The 26,696-nt window shown below is 46.6% G+C and overlaps 1 protein-coding gene across 3 annotated transcripts; it reads left to right on the top strand.

Annotated features, from left to right (window-relative positions):
* On the top strand, positions 1-26,086 carry LOC147614458 (SNF1-related protein kinase catalytic subunit alpha KIN10-like). 3 transcript variants are annotated; one of them, XM_086780988.1, is made up of 12 exons: positions 113-238; positions 859-937; positions 1,060-1,422; positions 3,000-3,184; positions 8,455-8,637; positions 8,757-8,888; positions 9,127-9,312; positions 9,419-9,508; positions 9,594-9,677; positions 25,007-25,135; positions 25,296-25,562; positions 25,653-26,086. In XM_086780988.1, exons 3-12 carry the CDS (start codon positions 1,215-1,217, stop codon positions 25,764-25,766), a joined length of 1,578 nt encoding a protein of 525 aa, XP_086637114.1. In that variant the 5' UTR covers positions 113-238; positions 859-937; positions 1,060-1,214; the 3' UTR covers positions 25,767-26,086. The 3 variants fall into 3 exon arrangements, with proteins under 3 accessions (XP_086637113.1, XP_086637115.1, XP_086637114.1); XM_086780987.1 differs by lacking the exon at positions 859-937 and having other exon boundaries at positions 1-238; XM_086780989.1 differs by lacking the exons at positions 859-937; positions 1,060-1,422 and having other exon boundaries at positions 92-238.
* Positions 26,087-26,696: the final 610 nt, after the last annotated feature.

Here is a 26,696-nt window from a genome sequence, read left to right as displayed (position 1 = left end):
GTTAGGACAACCCTAAACTTCAATAATGCACAAGTGATTGTCCTTGTTAGGGCAAATGACTTCTTAAGTGCAGATGAATAAGACAAAAGGTTCTTTTGGCACGTGCGAGTACTTTTCCAGCACGTGCGAGGAAGAGCTGAAGCCTGACATGGCAATCGCAGTCTTTCCCTTGCACTCGCTGCAGAATGCGAATTCGAGTTCAGAAGCTCTCTGAGCTCTCCCAAACTTTCCCGTTCAGGTAAACCTTAACTTACCTTAATCGAAATTACAGCGGCTGCTGCCACTAGTATAAATTTAAATTTCGTTTTCGATTCAAATCACGCTGATTAAATCAAATTATCCAATTCTAAAACCCTAGTTTGGGTTTGTTTGGGTTTTACACATGGTTTCCCATCATTTTCCTCTATTTTTCTCTATTTTTCTCTATTTTTCTCTAAATGTCGACCTGTTGGAGCTTTCATGAAACTTTCTGGGACAATTTTAACCTTATCAATTTTGGGTTTTCATGCTATTGCTCCCCTATGATGGTTTTTACCATCACCGTAAGATTTTACCATCATATCATGACATCATATTGATGGCTTACCATCAGTCCATAAGATCATGATATGTTCTTTCATATACATCACATCATCATATCAACATCATTTGCTCCTTCATACTCATCACATCATCATATGTTCCTTCATGCTTATCACGTCATCATATCATTATGCTATGTTCCTTCAGTCTGATGATCAGGTCATTATGACATGTTCTTCTGCATTTTTATCAGGTCATTATGACATGTTCTTTTGCATTTGTATCTTTGTCGCTGCTTCTTGTTGATCCCTTGATTGTTCTCTGATGTTTGAAGAGGACTTGTTGAAATAGTTTGAATGGGGCACATTGAAATAATGAACTGGCAGTGGGGTGTTTGATGATTTCATAACTCAAGGTGTGAATTGTGTGATGTATATAAATCAGGCTTTCAAGTGCACATGGATTCTTGTCATGATAGACCGTCAAACATGACATACTCATTTATACATCGTCTTTGCCTTTGTTTTTTGTTATCAGACTATGCCTGGTGACTTGCTAAAACCAGAATCACGAGGAGTTTAGAGCCACATGTGTGACTGTGTCAAGACTGTTGGTTTTAGCTCAATCCAAAAGGATGACACAAATATAACTTGCATTTTAATACTCAAACTCATTCAAAATTTGAGTCCATAATGGATGGCCTGGGTGGTATGAGAGGAGGAGGCAGCATGCACGGCAGTTCAGATTCGTGTTTACACGGCTACAAATTAGGAAAGACTCTTGGGATCGGTTCTTTTGGAAAAGTTAAGCTGGCAGAGCATGTGATAACTGGTTGCAAAGTCGCAATCAAAATTTTAAACAAGCGAAAGATCAGCAAGAATGTGGACATGGAGGAAAAAGGTACAATTATAGTCTTTGCTCAGCTGTGTACTCTCCACTCTACCATAAAACTTGCATATTTAATGTATTCTGTGTACTACGTAGAGTTTGTAACCCACACCAGGATCAGTGTTTGCAAAAGAATGGCACCTAGGCCTTCTATATATCTGAATTGGGTGGGTTGCAAAGGGCTGGGAGCCACTTGGCTTCGCATTCTGGCCCTTTGGGGAAGCTTAATGTACCATGCAGCACCATCGTTATGATGCGATACATGCATGGTCACCATGAAACTCGTTTCGGTGGCCTTGAAACTCGTTTCACGTTTCGGTGTTGAAACGTTTCGTGCGCATCACTGAAACCATTTTGTTTCATGTGGAACAAAAAGTTGTGATTTTTTCTATGGTTTAGCCTCTCTCTATATTTTTAAGCCTTTCACTTCCCTTCTTTTATGTCTCTTTTGCTCTCCTTTCTTCAATGGTGACATTATAGCAATATATTTTCGTCCTGTCATGCATATATCGTTTCGATCTACCGTTTCAGCAATGAACCGTTTCATGGTGACCTTGGATACATGCTGTGCTCTTAAGGGGTTTGGTCTGTAAAGAACATCTTTGTCAGGCCCAGCATTGTGAGCCCTATTATAGAAGAAAGATAGGATGGCGAACCCCAACCTGGGCCATGCAGCAAGGTACCATAAAGCAGGGTAAAGGAACCAAAGAGGCCAAAAGAGGAGCAGCGTATGCAGGGCACTGGATGGTTGCATGACCAGGGGAAGGGCTGGCAGAGAATGGCAGCCAAGGTGGCAAGTTTTGACCGGATTATGCTTTTAGGATGGAGGCTGGCCGACCAGGCTTCTGAATTCTGACCACTTGCCCCTAGAAGCTCTTATCAGCATTATATCATGGTCCTTTGCCCACACCTTCATCCAGAGACTTTCGAAGTTCTTATTTTTATAATTACCTCTTGGAGGTTCACTTTTACAGTCCCATCCCTTAGCCCAACCTTGTACTCATGTAAAGGCCCATTTTGAACACGTTTCTAGCCTTGTTTCCCCCAGGCTTCATTACTTCAACCAATGCTGGTTTCTCTCGTCGATTTTCCACTCTCTTAGGCCAAACTCCATTGCTTCAACTTGAATCGCTTACCCTTTATAGACTTTGCATTTTAATACCTTTGTCTGTCCTTCATGGGCAGTTTAGTGGTACATGTAACTTGGTCAAGAGTAAACAGTATTCAAGAGTAGCCTAAGGGCCGAGGCTGTTTAATTATATGGATTAAATATAAGTAGCCGAAGGGCCAAGGTTGTATAAACATGCGGAATTAGTTGGACCATGCATCTGAAGAGGCATGTGAATTTAAGCTTAACCCACATGACTTGAATGTTGGATATTTGAGATTGTCTTGGTCGATTAACTGTAGTACAGTTCCACAATTGTAAATGCTTTGTTACCATTCTTAATGCTTGTTATTTAGGCCCTTAAGGATGTACTTACTCACATAAGCTTTTAATTAATTCAAGAGAAAAGAGGAGTCTTTTGATCAAACATTTATTGAAGCTTGTAAAAATGACTTTTGGTTCTTGTGTTTTTATGCCCTAGTGAGACGAGAGATCAAAATTCTGAGGCTATTCATGCACCCTCACATAATACGGCTCTATGAAGTCATAGAAACTGACACAGATATCTTCTTCCTTATGGAGTATGTGAACTCTGGAGAGTTGTTTGATTACATAGTCGAAAAGGGTCGTTTGAATGAGGAGGATGCCCAACGTTTTTTTCAGCAGGTATCAACCAGTACTTAATACCTCTCCTTGTCATTTTTATTCAAAAGACAGCATCAGTCATTAGCTTAGAATTTTTCTTGACATCTAGCCTTTGTGCAGCATCATAGTTACCTTTCTTTAGCCCTAGGAGGATAATTACGCAAATAATCCACAAGCAAGATGTGCCTGTGTGTGTGGGTCAAATGCTGATGTAACTCTCTTCCAAAGTTGGTCACCCAAGTCAAAGTCTGGTCAACATGGATCAAATGCTGGTGGTCAAAGCTGAGCAGACTAGCCAACACTAGTCAAAGCTGCTCAAAAGTGGCCGAAATCGATCTCAAAACCATAAGGAATGGTAAAAACAACCTGCTCTCAGTGAAGAGCAGTGATAACTGCTTTACAATGGGGCTGGTGTCATGTGCATGCACATGTACATGCTGATCCAGTGCGGGGCAACACATAAACAACAGATTAGGAGCTCTGCAGCTTCATGGGCAAGGAAGATGTGGTGGAATGGACCAGGAGGGGTGTTGGCCAGCAATGATGGAGAGGAACTGGTGGCTGCAGCAAACATAATTTATGGGTCCAGGGATCTGGCCGACAGAAGGTCAGCCAGTCCACCCAATCTTCCAAGGCCTATTTAAGGCATTTGCATAGCTCATTGTTGAGCATCTCATTCCTTGGGGAATGTGGTCATAGAATAGGTTAGGTAGGAGCTTTTCCACCTTTTGAGGGGCTGCCATGGGCTAGCCATGATGTACTTCCTTTTTGTACTATAGAATATATTGAAACTCAGCTATCTCTCTCTCCTTTTGCTTGCGTTTTGCATTAGGTTGTTCCAGGATGGTGTTTAGGGCTGAAAGAAGACTCCTAGAGCTTCCGCATGTGACAGTTGGCTTCTTCATATGGTGAATGGGATAAATGGGATAGGAGTGTCTTATAAATCTTATTGCTGGGTGTTTTTCATGTCAAAAAGATGGGTGCTCATTTAATAAGTTGTCCACCTGTCTTAAAACTGAGCCTGGTTCATGCCATGTGAATAGCTTATAAGTTGCTTGGCTTTAAATTATTAAGTGTGAACCTGCAACCACAAACTTTAGTAATAAAATACTAAAATCTGTAAATTGTGTACACACTTACCATGTGCAAAACCCATAAGATCACTGCTTTAGGCCCAAACAGGTGTGCACACATGTCCATAGGGTGATCAGGCGTCCTCGGCCTCATGGACAATCATCAACATGTAGTGAAACATGTCACATAAATAAAAATAAAAGTCAAACACACAGGTGTGCATGATGCACTTGGAGAATCACCCATCTGCTTTCTTGTACTATTAGGTACCGTCCAAAGATCTCCACCGGGCCCTACCTGAGATTCAGAACGTATCTCCCCAGGATCTCCCCTGGGCGCTCTGCCCAAGATCCAAAACAACCTGTGGGCCGTGCCTGAGGATCAAAACATCGTTTGGGCCATCCGATGTTCTAAACATCTTGCCATGCCCTTGGATTCCATATGGGCACGACCCATATGCTCCATATGCATGCTTAGGGTTAACACGCTCTGCCTGTCCACTGGAGATTAACATGCCTTGCATGCCCCAAAAAATTAAGGGCTTGTGATGTCCCCGGCAGCTTCTAAACAATTGTCTGCAACTGAAGGAGATCGAGGCCTTGAACACACCGTGTATCCACGCCTAGTTCTCTCTGTGCGCTTCCAATGTCTTCACAACCTCTCTATGTTGCATGGAGGAAGCCTTGCTGTACTTTATCCAGTTCTAAGTCTACTGATTAGGAACACTACAGCAAAAGCAATGATTAGAAAACAGAGGGAAGAGAGAAATGAACTGCATTTTTAGTATATTGAAATGGTACAAAAAGATGCCCTTGACTGTACAACTTCCATGGCCTTTGGCCTTACAAAGTGGACTGAATTCTTGACCAAAAGAGTGCCTAAGGATTGATTATGACCTGCCCCTAGCTGGGGATCAGATGATGTAATGACTGACTAGCCCTTGCTATTTATAGGCTCATGGGAATATCCTTTCGTCAGCCCGGCCAGCAGAGGATGACACAAAAATCATTTAAATATTACTTAATGCTGCTGACTCCCTTGTATGGTGCTTATGACTTGGGGCCAACACCTGGTTGACTACTTTGCGTGTCAGAACCTGTCAGATACCTTAATCCTAACCTAACCTTGCTGCCAATACAGGGATTAGCAGAAGATTAGCCATGTCCATGTGTGTGCACATGACATTCCCTCCAGCTAAACTTGATGATGGGTTGGAAACCTGTCATCCTTCCTCCCTGGACTACTGACTGTGTATTTTGATTGCTTGACTTCTGATACTTTGACTGAAAACCCTGTCACTCCTTTGATTCCACTCCAAGTCTGGTTTGAGAACTGTGCCTCTGTTCCACTTTGTCCCCATGCGTGCAATCCCTTTTCCTTAACACCGCTATGGTGATGTGTGTGGTCCAATGAGGAGGACTTCTTTGGGAGGAAACCCTAGGATTCATTAGGGTTAGGGTTAGCACAACTATGGAGGCTCAGAGATGGGAGTCATGGTTACTGCATTGGAGCAGCCAATGAGATAGACAGAAGAGAGAGAAACACAAGGATAGAGAGAGAAAGAGTACCTGACAAATTGATGTGATAGATGATTGTAGGAGTTAATCTTTCAATGAAGTGCATGTACCTTTTATAATTACAAAGGTTCTCTTCTTGACATCATTGCTTATGTCATCACACACAAATATCTAGATATTATTGTGATCCCTCTAAGAAGTGGTTCACACACACGTACGCATAAGTGAATACACATAGGACAAGGCGGGATATACAAACATGGGTACACACGTATGGCGGGACATGTACAAACACGAGGTGGAAATGCACACGAGGCTCCGAAATACCCAACAAACCCTCCTTTAGAGCGCATGTGGAAATGTGATGAGGAACTTTCACTAGGCAGGAATACACATGTTCCAACTTTGGTCCGAACTTGGCATGTTCTAGTTGCAGGCTCAGAGGCTCATGTAACTTGGCTCAGAGGCTCATAAGCTTGGTTCAGAGGCTGGTGAGCTTGGCCTCAACAGGTTCCGAGGCTCAACACTAGCATGGCTGAGAAGCTTATCATGCATGGCTCAAAGGTTCATGTAGCTTATCCGCAACTCCGACTTATGAGGCCAAGGTAACACTCGGAGTTAGTTGTCCATGTCCTATATTGGTTTCACAATCACAATATCACCGCCTTGCTTTGATAAGGGATTTTTAGCAGAATGTTATTGAAGATAACTGACTCAAAGCACACAAAGAGAAAAATACACACAATATTTATGACAAATCTTTTTCGGGACGACCTGGGCAGAGGACCCAAGACCCACACACACATACATAAAACTAAAAAGGATTTTGAGGAAGAATCCCCCCTCAATCGCGATGGGCAAAGTGCCTTTTTGCGGCTGTGTTTCCAAGGTACCGGCTTGCAGGAGATCATGAATCTGGCCCCAGGTCCGGCAAATCTGTAAATGAGGGTGGGGGCCTCCAAAGAGGTTACTGAAGAAGATGAGAGCTGGAGGTCTGAATCTGAGAATGGGTAGTTGAGGGCAACCTCGGCTAAGGAAGGTGGAGTGGCTGCCATGGAGTCCTTCGACTGGGAAAGACCATGGGACACTCTTATAGCCAGTAAAAAACACAACACTGAGGAGACGGTGTGGATGGGATGAGGGGAAAGGAAGATGAGAACACAAGTGCCATGCTAATGGTCCTCTGAGCATACAGGACAACGGTCCCAAGCAGCCTGCTTAATGTTAGTAGCCTCTCTTAGCATCTGCCTGTTCTTGCAGGCACAAAGGGATACATCAAGCTCTTCCTTGCAGCTTATTGAGCCCCTGAAAAGAATGGAGTATTTGTTTGGGCAATGGGGCCCTTCAAAAGGTCTAGCAAAAAGAGGCAACCTCCTCCCTCTTCTCTTTTCCCCTCCTTCCCAACATTGGATTGAAACTTCGCAGGTGGGAGTGGAGGAGGTTCTTCCAACAGTGAGCACTGGACCACTAGCCTGCTCTCTGTGATTGCGTGGGGAAGAATGACGCATAGACTTCTTTGAGGGGAAGGATGATGAATCGTTAGTTGAGGACCCCCTTTTGCTTCTTTGTAGGTAATGTTGCTCAATTATTGGTTGTCATGGTAATAAAAAAGGCAACAGGTAATTGTGCCAAGGGGAAGCCTTTGAAAGTCTTGTTTGTAGTTTGGGAGGTGGCCTGCAAAGGACACCCAGACCCAGGTTGGTGCATCTGATGAGACCTCTTGTGTCCACCTTGCCAGTGCTGGCAAGATGACAACCAAGGTGGTCAGAATCGCTAGGTACAATATGTAAAATACATGTTCAATACGAGTACAGAAAGTACTGATAAGGTACGTTAATTATGCCCCTCTTTTTCTAGTTTGAATACTATTAAGTATAAAATATGGTACATTGAAAACAACTGTGTGCACATAATGTGTGCAGGCGGTATGGGAAAGCATATGGGATGCATGGATGAGGAATAGAGGCCTGCTAATAATCTATAGGACAAACAAGAACTTCAAAATTTATATAGAAGCTCGTGCATTTTGTATGGTGTACGGAAGGCCCATATGGTATGTGACACAGAGTACCGTATGGATTACGAGGTCGAGTACGAGTAGGGAATGCAACTATGATGACAACACCCCTTTTGTCAAAGTAAACCTCATATGTTTTTCAGTGAAAGCTGCAGCCAGTGAGAGGTACTTCCAAAGATCAGAGACATATATGACACCTGCAAACTGTTTCGTTGTACCTTCACTCGAAATTAGAGTCTATACTTTTCTCTCGTACTGGGCAGTTGGCTTTAAGTGTTGACCACTGCCTCTTTGATGTCATCTCTCGTTGGCTCCAGGGGGGAACTGTAGCCCTTACAACTGGTCATTTGTACACTTAAGGGCCCCATTACACCTTCGATAGGGGCCCTTAATGCAGCTTATTCTTTGGAATAGTAGCTCTCGCTGAGGAGCGAACCCTTCAATCTTTACTCTGGATGCATGGTTGTTCCAATTGATTCTAACATTAAAAAATTGTGTTTATGCTGGAAGGTTTTACAAGTGGATTCAAGTTCTAATGAAAATTGCTGCTTTGTGAAAACACGAAAAAGGTTAAAAAAAAGAAAAAAAAAAAAGGTGTTGGGGTTTGAACTTACGACCTGTTGGGTGGGTGGTGAGCTAACCACTTGGGCAAACATCTTAACATCGTGATGGTCTTCATGTAGATCATTTCTGGAGTTGAGTACTGCCATAGAAACATGGTGGTTCATCGTGATCTAAAGCCAGAGAATCTCTTGTTGGACTCCAAGTTCAATGTGAAGATTGCGGATTTTGGTCTCAGTAACGTTATGCGTGATGGTCATTTCTTGAAAACTAGTTGTGGAAGCCCCAACTATGCTGCTCCGGAGGTGAGATTTGTTTTCTGACAGTTTTAATCATCATACGATTATTGATGCTTACGCTTTGAACTAAGCTAGATTAATAACACCTGATGCTGTGGTTTAATTTGTTAACAACCTACCTTCAGGTAATCTCCGGAAAGTTGTATGCGGGCCCAGAAGTTGACGTTTGGAGCTGTGGTGTTATCTTATATGCTCTTCTTTGTGGAAGCTTGCCCTTTGACGATGAAAATATTTCCAATCTTTTCAATAAGATCAAGGTAAAGACAGTCATATCCAGTCACAGCATCCTTTTTTTCTCTACGAATGAAGTAGGTTTTGGGGTTCAAACTCATGCCCCCTCCTAGGCAGCATGTGATATGATGGCCACTTAAGCAAGAGCCTATTGACAATCATAGGATCTTTGTATACACTTGGGAATATGACATGGAATGAAGGAACATTTTGCAAATCAGTTCAAATACTGACCTTTTTTTGTCATGGTCATCTTGTTTTTAGGGTGGCATATACACCCTTCCAAGCCATTTGTCTGCAGGTGCAAGGGATTTGATCCCTCAAATGCTTCTTGTAGATCCTCTGAAACGAGTCACAATTCCTGAAATAAAGCAGCATCCTTGGTTCCAGTTTCGTCTTCCCCGTTACCTTTCAGTTCCCCCTCTAGATACAACTCAACAGGCAAAGAGGGTTTGTTCTTGTCATCTACCCTTGTCTTGGTTTGGCATGTCTTGTCAAGAGTTCTTTGCCTTGGGAGTTTGAGGTCTTAGCTTCTCTCTCTTGAACATTCTTGCAGGTAGATGAAGACATTCTACATGAAGTTGTAAGGCTTGGGTTTGACAGAAACCAGCTTGTGAACTCCTTGCAAAATAGAGTGCAAAATAAGGTGAATTGCTATAAGTGATTGCAGTGGAGTCAAACCATATCTTTGGCAGCTTGATTGCCCTTAACTACACTTTTACTATGCACAGGCGACAGTCACGTACTATCTGATACTGGACAATCGGTGCCGCACTTCCAATGGCTATTTGGCAGGTGATTTGATAGAATCAGGGGTAAGTATTTTTTGCTCTATCAGAAAAAGATAATTTTATTTGAATCCCTTGTCTGCAATTCTCTCTCTCTCTCTCTCTCTCTCTCTCTCTCTCTCTCTCTTAATTTTATGCCTAGGGACACGCTAGCCCCTTTACTGGTTCACATGTTTAACAGGGCTTTATGTGAGGGCTTCCCCGTCAGCTGGTCATCGAATACTATTGTACCTATCTTGAAAGCAGGTGACCCCGTGGACCCCAACAACTATAGGACTATCATGATTGGTCACACCTTGGCCAAGATTTATGGTTTGATTTTGGAGCATGAGCTTAGTAGATGGTCCGAGGAGCAGAGACTTAGAGCACTGGGCAGGCAGGCTTCAGGAGAGGGCACTCCACACTAGATCATATCTTTACACTACGGGGGATCATTGAGGAGGGGAGAGCTCACGGGCAATGGATATACTACTGCTTTGTGGATTTCCGCAAAGCTTTTGATACTGTCCCACGGGCCAGACTGATCAAGAGACTGCAGGATATGGGAGTGCCAGCAGAGATGCTATGGGGGATCATTACACTCTATGAGTCAGTCTCACAGGCAGAGTACGGGCTCCAGGAGGCGACTCAGAGATCATACACAGCACTATCGGGGTGAAGCAGGGCTGCCCCTTGTCTCCTACTCTATTTGGTCTATGCATTGACGAGATCTCGGATTACATAGACAGACAGGGAGGACCAGGAGCACATTTGGCAGGAGTCTTGATACCGATCCTCTTGTATGCAGATGATATTGTTCTTATTTCTGATTCACCAGAGGGGTTGTAGAGGCATTTGGATGCATTACGGGCCTTTTGCGAGGACCGGGACCTTACTGTGAACCTTGGAAAGACCAAGGTCATGATCTTTAACACCTCCTCACAGTGGATAACTAGATCTGCAGTACAGTTTACATACAATGGAGAGCTTGTGGAGTATGTTACCTCATATGTACAGTTTACATACAATGGAGAGCTTGTGGAGTATGTTACCTCATATGTATACCTTGGGATGACTTTTGCTGGACCTTAGTTCTCGATGCGGAAGGCGGCCGATGCTAGATTGACGAGGGGATATGCAGCCCTTGGCTCGCTAGAGAGGCAATGCTCACAGATACAGTTTCAGGAGCCGAGGACGAAGCTTTGGCTATTTGATACTCTAGTTACACCTGCACTACTGTATGGTATCCCCATCTGGGGTCCTAGCTTATACCATAGGAGGAGACAGAGGAGAGAGCCGGCCAAGACAGATACAGAGGAGGTATATGATGGGTGGAAGCCGATGGGGAGGCCCCTAGTGGCGATGATCTCACGCATGATTAGGAGTAAACCATCAATGCCACATGAGATTGTGCGGGCAGAGATTGGCGCTGCACCGATAGTGACAGAGGCTCTATTCCAGACAGTGACATACTGGCATAGGCTATGGGAGCTTCCACTTGATAGATACCCCCGGCTAGCCCTGGAGTCCTTGAGACAGTTGACACTTGAGGGAGATACAGAGTGCTGGTATGCACAGGTAGGCACTTGGTTTGGCATGCACGGTATGCAGATGGAGGCACTCCCCCCCTTCCAGTACAGCATAGAGGCCCCGTCATTTGCTCTTAGCCGCATAGAGCGGAACAGGGTCATCAGGAAGGACATTGTCTGACTGGATACTCAGAGGACATGGAGTTCACCTAGTTGTCCACTGGGGACGAAGATGGCCTTCTATAGAGATCACCTCCTATGCCTGACAGAGGATGGGTTTAGCATCCGTCCATGCTACATGGACATACACCTATCCTTTGGGGTGAGATGTGCGATCGGCCAAATCCGCACCTCGTCCCACCAGCTGAGAGTGGAGACTGCTAGATATGGGCCTAGGGCGGCCACACCAGAGGACAGGATATGCCAGCTCTGTCACACAGAGCCCGAGACAGAGGACCATTACATATGCCGATGCCCTGGGGGAGGTTCCACTGCCTCTTCCAAGCTGGGTTCGGACCACTTTCCAGGATCATGGACTGATGCCTGGGACTTTTTCTTCTAGAGCTCCGTAGACACAGGGAGTCCTTAGTGAGATCCAGATCAGCTGTACTTGCTCGAGGACCAGCACAAAGAGCTCTCACCGACTTCTTCCATACCAGCACTCCGAGGGCCGATCCACCCATCATACCCAGACCACAGGCTAGTGTAGGAGCTCGGCCAAGAGGTGTGACACTCGATAGAGCCACTGAGCTATGCAGAGCTCGACGCCCTAGACCCCATGGCCCTCGCCCACGGCCACGCCACCACAGGAAGATCTGGGCCATCATCTCCCATCATCGCAGGACCTTCTCGCGCCAGCTCAGTTTTACCACCTTGAGCACCATGTCACAGCGGCCCATGAGGGATGTATTAGGGTGATATGAGAGCTCTCTGCTCATGTACCTAGATCAGATTTTAAAGTTCTAGATTTTTTGTTATCTTTCTTTATTACTATTTTGTACCCAAGATGATGTACCTCATGGATATGATGTAACCTTTTGGTCTCATAGGTCATTTTGGCCTTTTGAAGACGTTAATACAACTTTCTTACTCTCTCTCTCTCTCTCTCTCTCAGCCTTTAAGAGATGTTAATATATCTTTCTTTCTTTCTTTCTAACTCCTCCCCCAACCCCTCCCCCCCGCCCTGGTGCGTGGTTCACGCTAGTGGCTGCCCTGCTGCGTACGCTGTTCGCTGTGCCCTGCCGTGCACTGGGCCCTGTTTGCGCTGCCATGTGCCTGTTCGCTGCGCTGACGTGCATTGTGCTGCGCTGCCTGCTGTGCCTTGTTCACACTGTCTGCGCTGTTCCCACTCTCTCTGCCTCCCTTATCGCACCCACCCCCAAGGCAGCAACAAGACTGTGGAGGACAACACCAAGAAGGCGATGGGAGAGCAGAAGAAGGTGCTGGACACGGTCTTGAACCAAGATGAAAAATAGTTGGAAGGCCTGTGCAAGGAGTTACAAGGCAAGAATAACAAGATTGAAGACCTAGAGGCAAATATGAGCCACCAAGAGGAGATTCAGATGGTGAAAGAGACCCAAACGTAACAACAGGCAATGCCAGAGGCCGCCCCAGTGATAGGGGAACTCCGGGCAGAAATGGAAGCCCTAAAGGCTATTGTCAAGGATCATTCAGTGGAGGAAGGGAAAGTGACTACAACACTCAATGGACAAGACTCAATGAATAGGACTAGATGTAAAAGAATGCCCCAAGAATGAGCCGAGGAACCATTTTTAATGATTCTTGTGAGGCGGTGGAGTCGGTGGCATCTCCTTCCTTTGGTAGGTTCTCATCGGGTGACAGTACGGTGCTTTCAATGCTGGTGCATGCACCTCTCATGTATTTGTTGCTGGTGCACTTTAGTTTTTGGATGGTCTGCCGAATGCCCTGGAATTGTCTAGTCCAGGATGATCCAACAGAATGGTCTAGCAGGGACATCCAGGCCCGGGATGATCCAGTATGGCAGCTTGGGATGGTCTCGCCGGAACAGTCCTGTGTGGGCACCCTTAGTGGCTGCAGGTTGCCCACCACTAGAGTGCTCACTGTCCTTGGTGAGGAAGATAATAAAAAAACATAGTGAATTGATAAATTGTTACTGAATGTAAATTTGCACTATATTGTCAATACATCATGAAGGATGGTAGGTACAATGATAGAAAACATTGACATAATGAAAGATGGTATGTACAATGAAAAAAAAAAACTAAGTGCCCTCTGCATGCTGGAGGAAAACTCTGAGTGCTAGCTGATTGGGTACCCTAGTTGATGAAGAGGTTTGAAAACCAGTGAGAAGTGAATGGAGAGGGCAGAGAGATTCGTGAAGGGAATCTAAGTCCGCTGCTTGGGCTCGTAAGGAGATGAGCTCCCTGTTGTGCTGTACCACTTGGTCACACAACTCTAGTGGAGACCGCTGGAGGCGAGGATGGTAGGCAGCCGGATGGTGTCGCGCCAACAGAGACCCTTGGGGTGGAAATGGAAGTGGAGTGGAATGGAGAGGGAGCGGAGGGGGTGGTGCGGTGGCAGGATGAGGCTGGTAGATCCTGTTGAACCCGAAGTTGGATGCGGGACGCCGCGGGAGAAGAACGGTGAGGCTAGTGGGGTGGTGGCAATAAGGAAAGCGTAGTGGGGGGCAGTTGCAGGAAGTAGGTGAGGAAATGGGTAGAAGGCCAAGTGAATGATACAATTTGAGGCTTGTTGAGCTGAGCCTGAAATTGGTGGCAACAGAGGCAGATGGATTCATAGAGGAGATGGTGGAAGGGAAACGGTCGACCGGTGCAAAAGCAGTGAAAAGCCTCGGTGTAGTGGGTGGAAACAAATTGTAGCGGTGATGTGGGGATTTCTCGGAGCAAGAAAAGGTCGATTGGTGCAAAAGGAAAGGGACCCTATCCTCTTCTTCGTCTCCCTGGCTAGGTGCTGTCAGCTTTCGGGTAGTTCTCTTTTAGGCAAGATTCGGCAACTTCTGGTCTTCGAACCTCCAGGAGGACTCCATGGTAGCCACTCCGTCATCCACGACCGAGGCCACCGTCCCCTGCCTTTCTTTCTCAGAAGCAGACTTTAAGCTCCTCGCTTCGACAGTGGCATCTATGGAGCCCTCCACCTTGGTGTGCAAGATTGTGGGTAGCCGCCCGGCGCGTGGATAGCTTAGGGATCTGTTATAGGCAAGCTTTCTTGGCGAGCTTGGAAAGATCACCGATATTCATCCCTTGGGGCGTGGTTACTACTAGGTTGAGTTTGATTCACTTGCAACATCGGACAGAGTCATGCAGTTGAGCCCTGTTGCACTGCTTACGGCCTAGGCCTTCGTTGCGAGGTGGCAGCATGGCCTCAACCCAATGTTTGACCCTCTGGCTGGCGTCTCAGGCTTTCCCATGATAGTTTGTTTTCTTGGTCTCAGGGGGGAATACCTTCCGGTGATAGGTGTTGTTATTGGGAGAGTGATGGAACCCCCCCCCATTGCCGCTTTGGTTCTAGCTCGGAGTGCCGGGATTCCATCCCTTCGTATCTGCATAGCCTCTCTGAAGTCAGTCCCTCATGCCATATCGTTTCCTTGCCTCAAGGGAGATCCTATTCTGCGCAGAGAGTTGAGTACTCCGGCCTTCCAAGCCAATGCTTCATTTGCCGGCAGATGGGACAGCTAGAGCTTGTCCTCACCGTTAGGCTGAATGTATGTGCATGGCTAAGGCGCTCGGTCAGCCCCAAAGGGGTTGACCTCTGGCTCCTTACATGATGGATAATGTTACATGCGGAAGCTCTAAGAGTCTTCTTTCAGCCCTAAACACCATCTAGAACATGCTGATGCAAAAACGCAGACAGAAGGGAGAGTAGAGAGAGAGAGAGAGAGCTGGAAATTCAGTATTTCATATGGTACAAAAAGGTACATAAATCCTTTGCAGCCATGGGCTGCCTTCTGGAAAAGGTAGAACACCCTAACCCTAGTCCTATGTCTAGACCCACACCCAAGAGGGAGTGAATGAATGAAACAATGAGCACATAAGCCTTATATAGGCTTGAGAACAACTCATGGACTGGCCGACTGCTTGTCGACTGTTACTATCTGAAGGGATATCATCAACTTCATTAGCAACAAGCTCCACACCCTGCCTCAACAACCCTTAACCCTGCCCATTATGCCGCTGCTTCTCTTACAGTTCCACCAACCTTCCACATTGCCACACCTCCCCTTTGCCAACGTACTCCTGAGGTGACCTACCTTTCACTACTCATTCTCAAACCCCCCTACACCAGCCACTATGGGGCAACCCCCATGAACCGTCCAACTCACCCTCTCCCACCCCGTAATCGCGCCGTCCTCTCCTGCAGATGTGGGGAGTATGGCCACTACCAAAGCTGGTGCCCCCTTCCACCCTGTAGGCACTGTCCAGAATCCAAGGATCATTACACCCGGGATTGCTTCAAACAACAGGCGTCCACTTCAACCAACTTTACATTCCAAACAGTTCTAGCCACCCACATGGTTTCAATAGGAACCCCACCGTCCACTTTCTCTGCTGCACACAACCCTTCCCTCCCCACCCGTAGTGTGTCCGTTACACCCACACCAACCATTCAGGTGGATCCACCATCAGCCATTGTGGCCACCCGTGCATAAAAGAGGGCCATGCCAGAAGAACCAACCAATCCACAGGATGAGCCCAATAATACCAATCTTTCACTTCCTAACACAATCATAGACCATTCCTTCTTGCAAGCCTTCAAGGATTTGTACAACCATCCCTCTGTATCGTGGACAAACCACCTACCTCTCTCCCTCTTTGCAATCCAAACCACATCTTCCACCCTTCTCTGTGGAAGACTCAAAGGGAATAAGATGGCGGTGAATCTCTTTGATCTCCAGATTAGCCCGAGTGTCCGACAACACCTTAGTGCACTCCTCGAGCAGCTTGACGGTAAGCCTCCCAATTATAGTGGTGCAGTTCCACAATGGTGGGTTCCCACTTCCTATAGGCGCACACATTGCCGGTTGCATGGGTATCAAGGGCACCAACCCTTCCCTTACTGATTACTGAAGCCCCCACCTCTCTGTTGAGATTGATGGCACCTCACTTTTCGGTGTGATTGTTGATGGCGGCCCTGGGGTAAACCTAATGCTAGAATTCACTCTGTGCAGTGGGGTTCCAAGTAACAAGACCAGCAAACTTCTGTGTGCAGATGGCCGATCAATGGGAGGTGACGCCTATAGGCCCAGTGAAAGGCGTCACTAGTAATCCAAGGAACCCCATTCTTGCTTGATTTTGTGGGTGTTCAGCTCCTTGAAGTCAAGGGGTCTTACTCACTACTCATTGGTCGGCCATGGGTATATGAGCATAGCACAATGGCGAGAATACTGTAAACATTACTCGTATTACTCCCAAGGTGTTACATGCCCTTTACTGTACCGCGCATGTCCATTAGTGGTCATAGTGAGTAGGACAACACACAGGATGGAATAACAAGTGACTACAACACTCAATGGAAAAGACTTAATGAACAGGACTAGATGGAAAGGAATGCCCCAAGAATGAGCTGAGGAACCATTTTAATGATTCTTGCGAGGCGGGTCAGTGGCATCTCCTATCTTTGGTAGATGCCCATCAAGTGATAGTGCAATGCCTTCGATGCTGGTGCATGCACCTCTTATGTATCCCTTGGTGGTGCGCTTTAGTTTCCCACCAGATCTAGGCGGCCTTCCATGAAGCAGCTCCACATCCAAGAGATCCTTCAGCGACACAGACATGCCCCACCCCGGGCGGTGATTCAGAGCCCAGACGATGTCACTGACACAACTCCAACATAGTGATTCCCTCTCTTCATTAATAGGGGCCATGTCTTTCATCTCTGTATAGCACTTGTACCACATCACAGGGTTTTAGCCACATGGTTACGTTGTATTACATTCTCATATTCACAGCATAGGTAGCCAGCTTTTATTTTAGAGTTTCTTTTTGGGGAAAATTTATTTTTATTTATTAATGCAAAGCTTCTTTCTACATAACCTAATATCCGGCCGTGGTGACCATGACTTCGTATTATCATGGATTCATCGTACTACTTTTTTGTCTTAGACCCTTCGGGTCTATTGAGCAGCAGTATGGGCGCCAGGCCTTGCTACCCATTGGTGGACACAGATAGAGAGACCACAGGCCCTCATGATGGCACGCATGATACGCAGCAAACCGTCAGTACCTCATGACATTATCCGAGCAGAGTTTGCTGCGCCTCCTATGATGGTAGAGGCCATATTTCAGACTATATGCCTGCTAGACCGATTCAGAGAGATGCCACAGGACAGATTATCATACAGAGCTTTTCAGGCATCTAGACAGTTGGCTGAGGCAGGAGACAGAGGATCATGGTATGCACAGGTCACACATTGGTTCTCACAGCATGGCCTAGACATGGATCATCTACCACCATTCCAGTATGACAGGGATGCACGACATATCCGTCTCTCTCATAGTGAGAGGAACAGAGTATTGAGACAGGATCTATGGCAGCTCTATACACGAGAGACATGGATATCACCTGCACAGCCTCTTCCACCGAAGATGCTATACTACAGAGATCACTTCATGAGTATCACTGATGATGGATTTATAGAGAGGCCTAGATACATGGAGGGCTTTTTACCACACGGCTCCCGAGTGGCTATTGGTCAGCTCAGAGTTTCATCACACCGATTGGAGATTGAGACTGGCAGAGCAGCACGGATCCCCCGAGAGGAGAGGGTATGCAGATTGTGCAGAGAGGAGGTGGAGAGTGAGGAGCATTATGTATGCAGATGTAGAGCATATACAGCCATCAGAGAGAGATATCCCATTTTATTCAGAGAGCCACATTCCCTATGCCAGATCTTTGAGACAGCAGACCAGCGCATACTGGGGAGATACATTCTAGACATACAGCGCCACAGAGAGACATTATTACAGGCTCAGACAGCTCCAGAGGGGGGGCGACAGACACAGATTACTACATTTTTTCAGAGATCCATACCCCTCCCAGTCCCTACACGGCAGGGAATTACTCTCCAGAGAGCAGAGACACTTAGAGCCCGCAGGAGACAGAGGACACCTGGCTTTCGGACACCACGCCTATACCAGGGAGAGATGACAGAGATCAGAGCTCAGTTTCACAGAGAGGGTGCGGAGCGACTAGCTCGCTTCAGAGCACACCCAGGCATGTTCTTCAGGGAGCTGTGGACACCCCCTTCACTGATGTATACCATTTTATACCCCCAGTATGGTACAGGATGGAGCTAGCTAGGTTGCATATCATGATTGTATACTCCATGCATATAGCTTTGCATTCTCCTAGTAATAGAGCTCCATCCCCTGCACACCCAGATTCAGCTTTTTTTATTCAGTACTTTTCCATTTTGTTGGGATGACAGAGGATACCCCATACAGGTACTCCGATTTGTCTCATAGGCCGAGTTTGGTCTTTTGGAAGACGTTAATAAAATCTTTCTTTCTTTCTTTCTTTCTTTCTCTCTCTCTCTGATTCCATGATGAGATATGCCATGGACATTATTGTACCACTTTGGTCTTATAGGCCCATTGGGTCTTTAGTAGACGCTTAATATATCTTTCTTTCTTTCTCTCTCTCTCTCTCTCTCTCTCTCTCTCTCTCTCTCTCTCTCTCACACACACACACACACACACACACACACACACACACACACACACACACACACCTGTGCGCTCGCCTGTTGAGATGACCTGTGCGCTCGCTGAGAAGTGCGCCTATTGAGATGACCTGTGCGCCTCTGCTCTATGCGCACCCACCTGCACGCCTCTGCCCGCCTCCGTGCGCACCTCTGTAGGCTGCCTTGCTGCTCAGCTCTGCCCGCCTCTGCCCGCCTCTGTGCGCACCTCTGTAGGCTGCCTCGCTGCCCTTTTCCCACCCACCCTTGCTCAGACCCCCAAGGCAGCAACTAGTAGGGGAAAACATGTCTCAACCCCTAGAGGGGGGACAGGATGGTGAGACAACCTTTCACACCCCCACGAAGGCACCAAATGCCTACCGCAGAAGACTGAGGGAAGGAATCATGTCCCCTGGCTGACGAAGGATTACGAAGATGGCCCGATGAGATGAGGCCCTTTATGAGGAGATACAGCTTCACATAAGGGCAGAGATGAACACCATGCGACAAGATCGTGAAAAGGAATGGACCGAGCAGATGCATGCCCAAAGGAAAGTGATATACGAAACGCTGAAGGAAGAGATATATGTCCAATTGAAGGGAGAAATGCAAGCCCAAGTACGGGTTGAGATGGAATTAGCCCAAGCCTTGATGCACACGGAAATGAAAAAAGAGATGCAGAAATGGAAGGATGACGTGCTCTGAGAGATTGGCACAAAAGCTGCATCATACGAAGGCACTTTGAAGACATGTATGGCTGACCGCGAAAAAGACATCACAGAAATGCAAAACACTTTGGAATCATGTAAGGCAAAAGTGGCTGCAGGTGAGAAGGAAATGCATTCATGGGCTGAAATTGCGAGTGCCACAAAGAAACAAATTGAGGAAGTCAACCCATGGATTGAAGTAGTAAAAAAACAGAAGGATACACCAGTCAATAAAGTAGAGGTGATGAATGCTGCATTGGAAGAGGAAGCCAAGAGATGGGCATGTGCCTTACATGTACGTGTAGTTGGGTGGGAAGATAAGGGAAATCCCCAAGAGGATGCAAAAGCTCTTGCAACAAAAATTGGAGCCACTGATGTACCCATTACCAGAGCATGGCGAGTAGGCAGAGATGAAACCAGGGCGAAGATATTGATATCAGGTTTGGTGACTTGGAGAGAAGAAGAAGGCCTTCCTCTCCAAAAGGATGGCCCTTAAGGGGGAAAAGATTTATTTGGATGAGGACCTTACACCGGCACAGATAGCACACCGGAAGGAACACATGCCGCGTGTTGAGGCAAGGAAAGAAGGGAAATGGGTGGTATATAGAGATGGCCAAGTCATCATTACGGAGAGGAGGCCCGCTTGACGGTGCGCGGCCTATGAGACCTTGCGATTCACGGTGTGGAATTGCAACGGAGCCCTTAGAACACATGGAGGATACTTTGAGGATACTTTCAGACACAGTGATATTGCTATGTATACGGAGACCCATCAGTGCACAAACAAGAGGCTTTCTGATGTACGGGGTTATAGATGGGAATTAGTTTTCCGCCCTCAGCCATGCACAGTGGGAGGTACCAGAGGATCTGGAGGAATGGCAATACTTTACAGGGAGGAGCTTCGTGACAAAATACATGTGGTACATAGAGATGCAGATGCGAGGTACAATGTGGGTCCGAATATGCAGAGAGGGGCTCCGCGAGCTATATGTGGCGGTATGCTAATTTCCCCGAGCCCACTCCAGGTTTGCACCATCAGGAGAGTCGCCCTATATACCACTATATGATGATATCATGAGGTTTGCCAGCATGGGAGACATTACTATTGGGAGACTAATGCATGTATAGGCACAGAGCAGACAGAGCTGTATGATACTCAAGAGGCTATGTACTGGGAGATCACGGCAGAGGATGTAGGGTTGCAGAGATCAGCACAGGATGAGGGGGAGATTACAGATTATGGTAGGCATTTTCTCACACTCGGGAGTGCACATGGGTTGGTCATATACAATGGCTTATTGAGATGGCAAGGATCAAATGCTGTTACACACTGGAACTCTAAAGGGGCAGTGAGCACAGTGGACTACTTGATGGGATCTCCTTCATTGATACCTGATGTGCGGGGTTTCACGATTTCGAGTATGCCCATTGGCATAGCAGCCGATCATGCATACCTGAGTTTCACACTAGTAGAGGGAGAGATGGGCCAGCCACTCATCTACCTAGGTACCCGAGATATCAGTTTACACGTGAGACAGTTGGAGTTTACCGAGATGCAATATCTAATGGCTTGTTCGCTTTAGACCCGCATATCCCTCTGGACGAGATCACGAGAGGATTGGCAGGTGTACTACATGCATCCGCCTCATATGCGTTTCCCTGCACTATGATCCCTTCCACCCACCCCTGCAGCACTGCCCCACAGAACAATTGGTATGATGATGAGTGTCGTGAGACACGAGCACAGCTACAGCGTGAGATTGCCATTGGGTCTCACACGCATAGACAGACCAGGATGATCTTTCGGCGCCTTGTGCAGAGGAAGAAACAAGCCTATCTGGCTAAGCTAGAGGAGGAGATCTACCAACTCTTCCTGGGGAAGGACAGCAAGAGGGCATGGAAGATGTTTCAGGAGAGACAGCCTGGTACTTCGATTACTGCACCTGAGGCATGGCATACTTATGCTAGAGAGCTATATGATGCACCAGGACAGCCCCCCATCCCCCCTCCATTGGGAGCTAGACCGGCTAGCAGCACCTTTTTTACTATGCGGATGGTGCTAGATGCGATAGATAGGTTACAGAATGGAAAGGCACAGGATCATGATGGGCTAGTTGGAGAGCACTTCTCATATGCACGTTCTCATATGCACGAGACACTTTGGCTCCGCTCATCGTACATGTGTTTAATCGTGCCATTTGTGAGGGTTTCCCGACAAGCTGGATAGAGCATATCATTGTATCACTCTTTAAGAGTGGGGACCCCATGGTACCAGGCAACTACAAGACGATCATGATTGGTCATTACTTGGCCAAACTATATGGCTCTATATTGGAGTCGGAGCTGAGCCGATGGGCAGAGAGGCATGGCCATCAAGCACATGGACAGGCTGGCTTCAGGAGAGGATTCACTACCTTGGATCACATATTGACACTTCGGGCACTTATTGAAGAGGGCAGGGCACAGAAGAGAAGGATATACTGCTGCTTTGTGAACTTCCGCAAAGCCTTCGATACCATACCACGTGCGAGGCTTATGCACAGATTGCATGACATTGAGGTACCCGAGGATATGCAGTGGGGGATATATGCTGTGTCTGAGTCTGTGACAAGTAGAGTCCGAGCTCTAGGCGGACTATTTGATAGGGTGACCAGCACGATAGGGGTGAAGCAGGGATGCCCACTATCGTCCACCCTCCCTCTTTGGACTGTACATTGATGCGGTCTCTGATTATGTAGACAGATTGGGAGGCCGAGGGGCATGCCTGGCAGGGGTGTTGATACCCATCTTGTTATATGCTGATGATATTGTTCTAATCTCAGACTCTCCGGAGGGATTACAGAGACACCTGGATGCATTACAGGCTTTTTGTGCGGATAGAGATCTAACAGTGAACCTTGGGAAAACCAAGGTTATGGTGTTTAACACCACACAGGCATGGGTGACGAGATCAGAGCCTCAGTTAATTTTTCGAGGGGAGCCGGTAGAGTACGTTAGGTCATATGTCTACTTGGGAGTTACTTTCATAGGACCGCGTTTCTCCCTGAAGGAGGCAGCAGCAGCTAGATTAGCTCGAGGGCATGCAGCCTTGGGGGCACTTGAGAGGCAGTGTGCACACATAGAGTTTCAGGAGCCACGCACCAAATTGTGGCTATTTGATACGCTTGTCACACCGACCCTCCTGTACGGAGCTCCAATTTGGGGGCCTAGTATACATCACAGATCTCAGAGAGGGACAGATGAGGGATGGAGGCAAATGGAGAGACCACTGATTATGATGATTGCCCGCATGATTCGGACCAAATCAGCAGTACCACATGAGATTGTTCGGTTTGAGTTGGGTGCCCCACCAGTAGTAACCGAGGCCCTATTCCAGGCAGTTACCTTTTTATAGCGACTATGGGAGCTCCCTTAGCAAAGGTACTCCCGATTGGCATTGACCTCATCCATACAGTTGGTAGAGGATTGAGATACTCATTGCTGGTACGCTCAGATGAGATCATGGTTTGACCTACATGGTTTGCGGATAGAGGCACTACCACCCTTTCAGTACAGTCTGGATTGTCCATTTTTGGATCTCACCCGCTCAAAAACCGCGTGATCATTATGGATATCATCAGAGTGGACACAGAGAGGACATGGACTAGCCCCCTTGAGCCCTTAGGCACGAAAATGGCTCATTACAAGAGCCATTTTCTACACCTCTCACTAGATGATTTTATCACCCGCCTGGCGTACATGGATGTACACCTATCACATGGGATACGTTGTGCCATTGGACAGATCCAGACCTCATCACACCAGTTGCGGATTGAGATAGGGCGATATGTGCATCAGATCTTGGATGACCGCATTTGTCAGCAGACAGAGGAACACTACATTTGCCGATGTACAGTCGATTATGAGATCCGAGGGAGATATCACTGCCTCTTCCGAGGGTTTTGGGCCGTTACGCAGGGTCATGGAGTTTGAGGATTAGAGATGCCTAGGATTGTTTCTACTTGAGCTCAGGAGACACAGAGAGACCCTCTTGGCAGACAGACAGGAGGCCGAGCCATGATGCACCTAGACAGAGGACCCTGACAAATTTCTTCGGCACCAGCACCAGCACTAGCAACCCAGCCCGCACACCTCCTGATACCTCCTCCATTGGGCCATCAGGGCACCGACCATGCTCCCAGGGAGTCACCACAGATAGAGCAGCTATCTTATGTCGTGCTCGTCAGCCACGCCCACCAGGACCCCGACCACGGCATCCTCACCATCGCCAGATCAGAGCCATTATTGCTCGGCATCGGAGGCGCCTACCTCGCTTCTACGACCTCTCCATTCTAGACAGCCCCATGGCGGAGACACTTGATCTAAGGAGAGGGCAACACTTCAACTGATCAGCATACATGGATCTACCTGATATACAGTTTCCAGTATTTTCCAGTATTTTCTACTTAGTATCATCTCGGAGTCTTACAGTTCTGTTCTTATAACTGTAGGACAATCAGTTTATTGTACTTTTTAGTCTCATTTAGTTGTTCTCTTTGATGAGACACCAACTTCAGATGTACTCTCAGTTTTGGTCTCATAGGCCATTATGGCCTCTTAGAGACGTTAATATATCATTTCATTTCATTTCATTTCTCTCTCTCTCTCTCTCTCTCTCTCTCTCTCTCTCTCTCTCTCTGTGTGGTTGAGCTGGGGGGGGTAGCCCTACAATGGCCAATGAGGTATGGCGTGTGACTTTTTCCTTCACGATTTCTCTCTCTTTCTCTCTCTCTGTCTCTCTCTCTGTGTGGTTGAGCTGGGGGGGGTAGCCCTACAATGGCCAATGAGGTATGGCGTGTGACTTTTTCCTTCACGATTTCTTTCGACCAGAGATTGAGCAGTCAGGTCAGCAGGCATTGCAGCTAGCCCCAGAGTACAGCCGCACCAGAGGTACACTGATTGATCGGGCTATAGAGCTGGGGCGGTCCAGGCGCCCCAAGATGAGAGGCCCATCTCGACACCGGCGGAGACTACAACAGAGGATCAGGATCATACTAGCACGGCATGGGAGACGTCCAGTCAGAGTACTCACCATGGAGGACATTGAGGATATCCGCCATCGACCGATGAGAGACATCTTTGGATAGTGATGTGTATGATGCTTACCTTTGTTGCTGGAGTTTTCCTCCTAGATGTTATCCATTAGGCGTTCCTGGTACCGTACTTTTCCTCATAGTTGTTTCAGTTTCAGTTAGTTGTTTAGTTGTTTTTAGCTTTCCTTACACAGACATTGTATCAGATCCACCAATTGTTGTAACCTTTTTGGTCTCATAGGTCATTTTGGCCTTTTGAAGACGTTAATATATCATTTCATTTCATTTCATTTCATTTCTCTCTCTCTCTCTCTCTCTCTCCAACAAAGGCAGGCCCTTAAAGAGAATATCTTTTGTATAGTCATATAATGAAAATCACACTTCTTTGCAGGCGGACTGGTCAAAATTCAGGGCTGTAGATCAGGTGGGCTCTTCTACCATGAGAATGCATGACAGTGGTAGGGTCGGCAACAGGCTACCTCGATTCCAGGCTGAGAGAAAATGGGCCTTGGGTCTTCAGGTAAGCTATAAGCATAACCCATCACCTCTTGCTGCTGATGGCTCTGAAATCTGTGCACATTACGGTTTTTATTAGTAAGAAATAAGCAGCCACTGTCTATACCACTCATAGGGAGGAGACTTTAACATCAGGATCCATTTTACTTTTTTTCTCTCACCAGTCACATGCACATCCAAGGGAGATCATGGCAGAGGTCTTGAAGGCCTTGCAGGAGCTGAATGTTTGCTGGAAAAAGATTGGACATTACAATATGAAATGCCGTTGGTGTCCCCCTCTTCCTAAGGACAAGCGAGACCAGTTTTCTCTTCAAGACATTCCCGACACTCGTATGGGTTCAAGAACATTGCAGGAGAACCACTTTGTGGGTGCAGAAATGGATCATGTCAAAACAAGAGATGATTATGAGGCAGTCAAGTTTGAGGTACAGGTGTGTGAGAATCCTGACAAAGCCTCATTTTTGAGCTTTGAAATCATCTTATTGAAAGGCATGACTGGCTGAGTGTTTGTGATTCTGCAGTTGTACAAAACCAAGGAGGGCAAGTACTTGCTGGACCTGCAAAGGACTCAAGGGTCACACTTGCTTTTTTTGGACCTTTGTGCATCTTTTCTTGCGGAGCTTCGTGTACTCTAATGACTACAGCTTGGTGGGATGATGATTCAAGTATAGCTGATCTAGTGCTAATGATATCACCAGGCAGCAATATTGCTTGCTTTTTGAATGTTCATATGCGCAGTAAATCTTTTGCCCTCATTTGAAAGATACCACCACAAAGAATGCACTATTGTTTAGTGCTGAACAATTGTGCTGAATGTTCTATTGTGTTGAACAATGGGATGTAAGGTAAGTGCTTTGATGTGGCTATGTAAGCAAGAGTGAGCTGCTTTATATAGGCTCTGTGTGGGCATACACCATATGCAGATGACTTTATATATCATGTTGTTCTATCACAACCACTCAAATAGCATAGATGCGTTGATATTTAAAGGCATTCAAATGATTAATATTCTTCAGTGTAAGTCGCCAAGGGTATGAAGCCATACTCCATGTTGCAGAAAACACTCTTAGGAGTATATGGATTCTTTGATTGTTCGAAGAACATGACAATCGAGGCTTGCTAGGAGTGGTGGGAAAGTATGTTTGTATTGAAGAGAGAACAATTATGTACACTAAAACGAAGGATTCCATTGCATGAGTATATCACTTACAAATTTCTAAGGTTGGAGGGAGACTAGTCTTTGTCCCCAAGTTAGATGATTGTGAGATTATGAAGGGCTAGAAGCTAGAATGTGTGAAGTGTTACACTCATGAATGGTGCTATGACTCATGTCATGATGCAAGGGTGAAAAAAAGTTTGTGTACAGTCACAGAGAGAAATTTGGTGCCTTGGTGCATTTGAACTTTCTAAAGAATGCCACAAAACTCTTAAATGGGTGTTTGAGAGAACAAACTTTAACATGCAATATACATTCAAAACAATGAAATATTGCTAGATGTTCCCTAGTTTGTAAAGTTTGTGGTGGGATTGGCACTTGGGAGGAGATTGAAGTCTATCGTGTTTGG

This window comes from Cibotium barometz, chromosome 42 (genome assembly GCF_041138505.1).
Source record: "Cibotium barometz isolate CiBa-2024 chromosome 42, ASM4113850v1, whole genome shotgun sequence".
NCBI lineage: Eukaryota > Viridiplantae > Streptophyta > Polypodiopsida > Cyatheales > Cibotiaceae > Cibotium > Cibotium barometz.
Note: the sequence above shows the minus strand (reverse complement) of the source record. Positions and strands in the feature narration are given on the sequence as shown.

Excerpts from the sequence above, each read along its gene's own strand:
- LOC147614458 (XM_086780987.1), top strand. The coding sequence starts at position 1,215 with ATGGATGGCCTGGGTGGTATGAGAGGAGGAGGCAGCATGCACGGCAGT. Across the intron at positions 9,509-9,593 it reads AAAATAGAGTGCAAAATAAG|GCGACAGTCACGTACTATCT; the intron begins GTGAATTGCTAT and ends TACTATGCACAG. Across the intron at positions 9,678-25,006 it reads GTGATTTGATAGAATCAGGG|GCGGACTGGTCAAAATTCAG; the intron begins GTAAGTATTTTT and ends ACTTCTTTGCAG.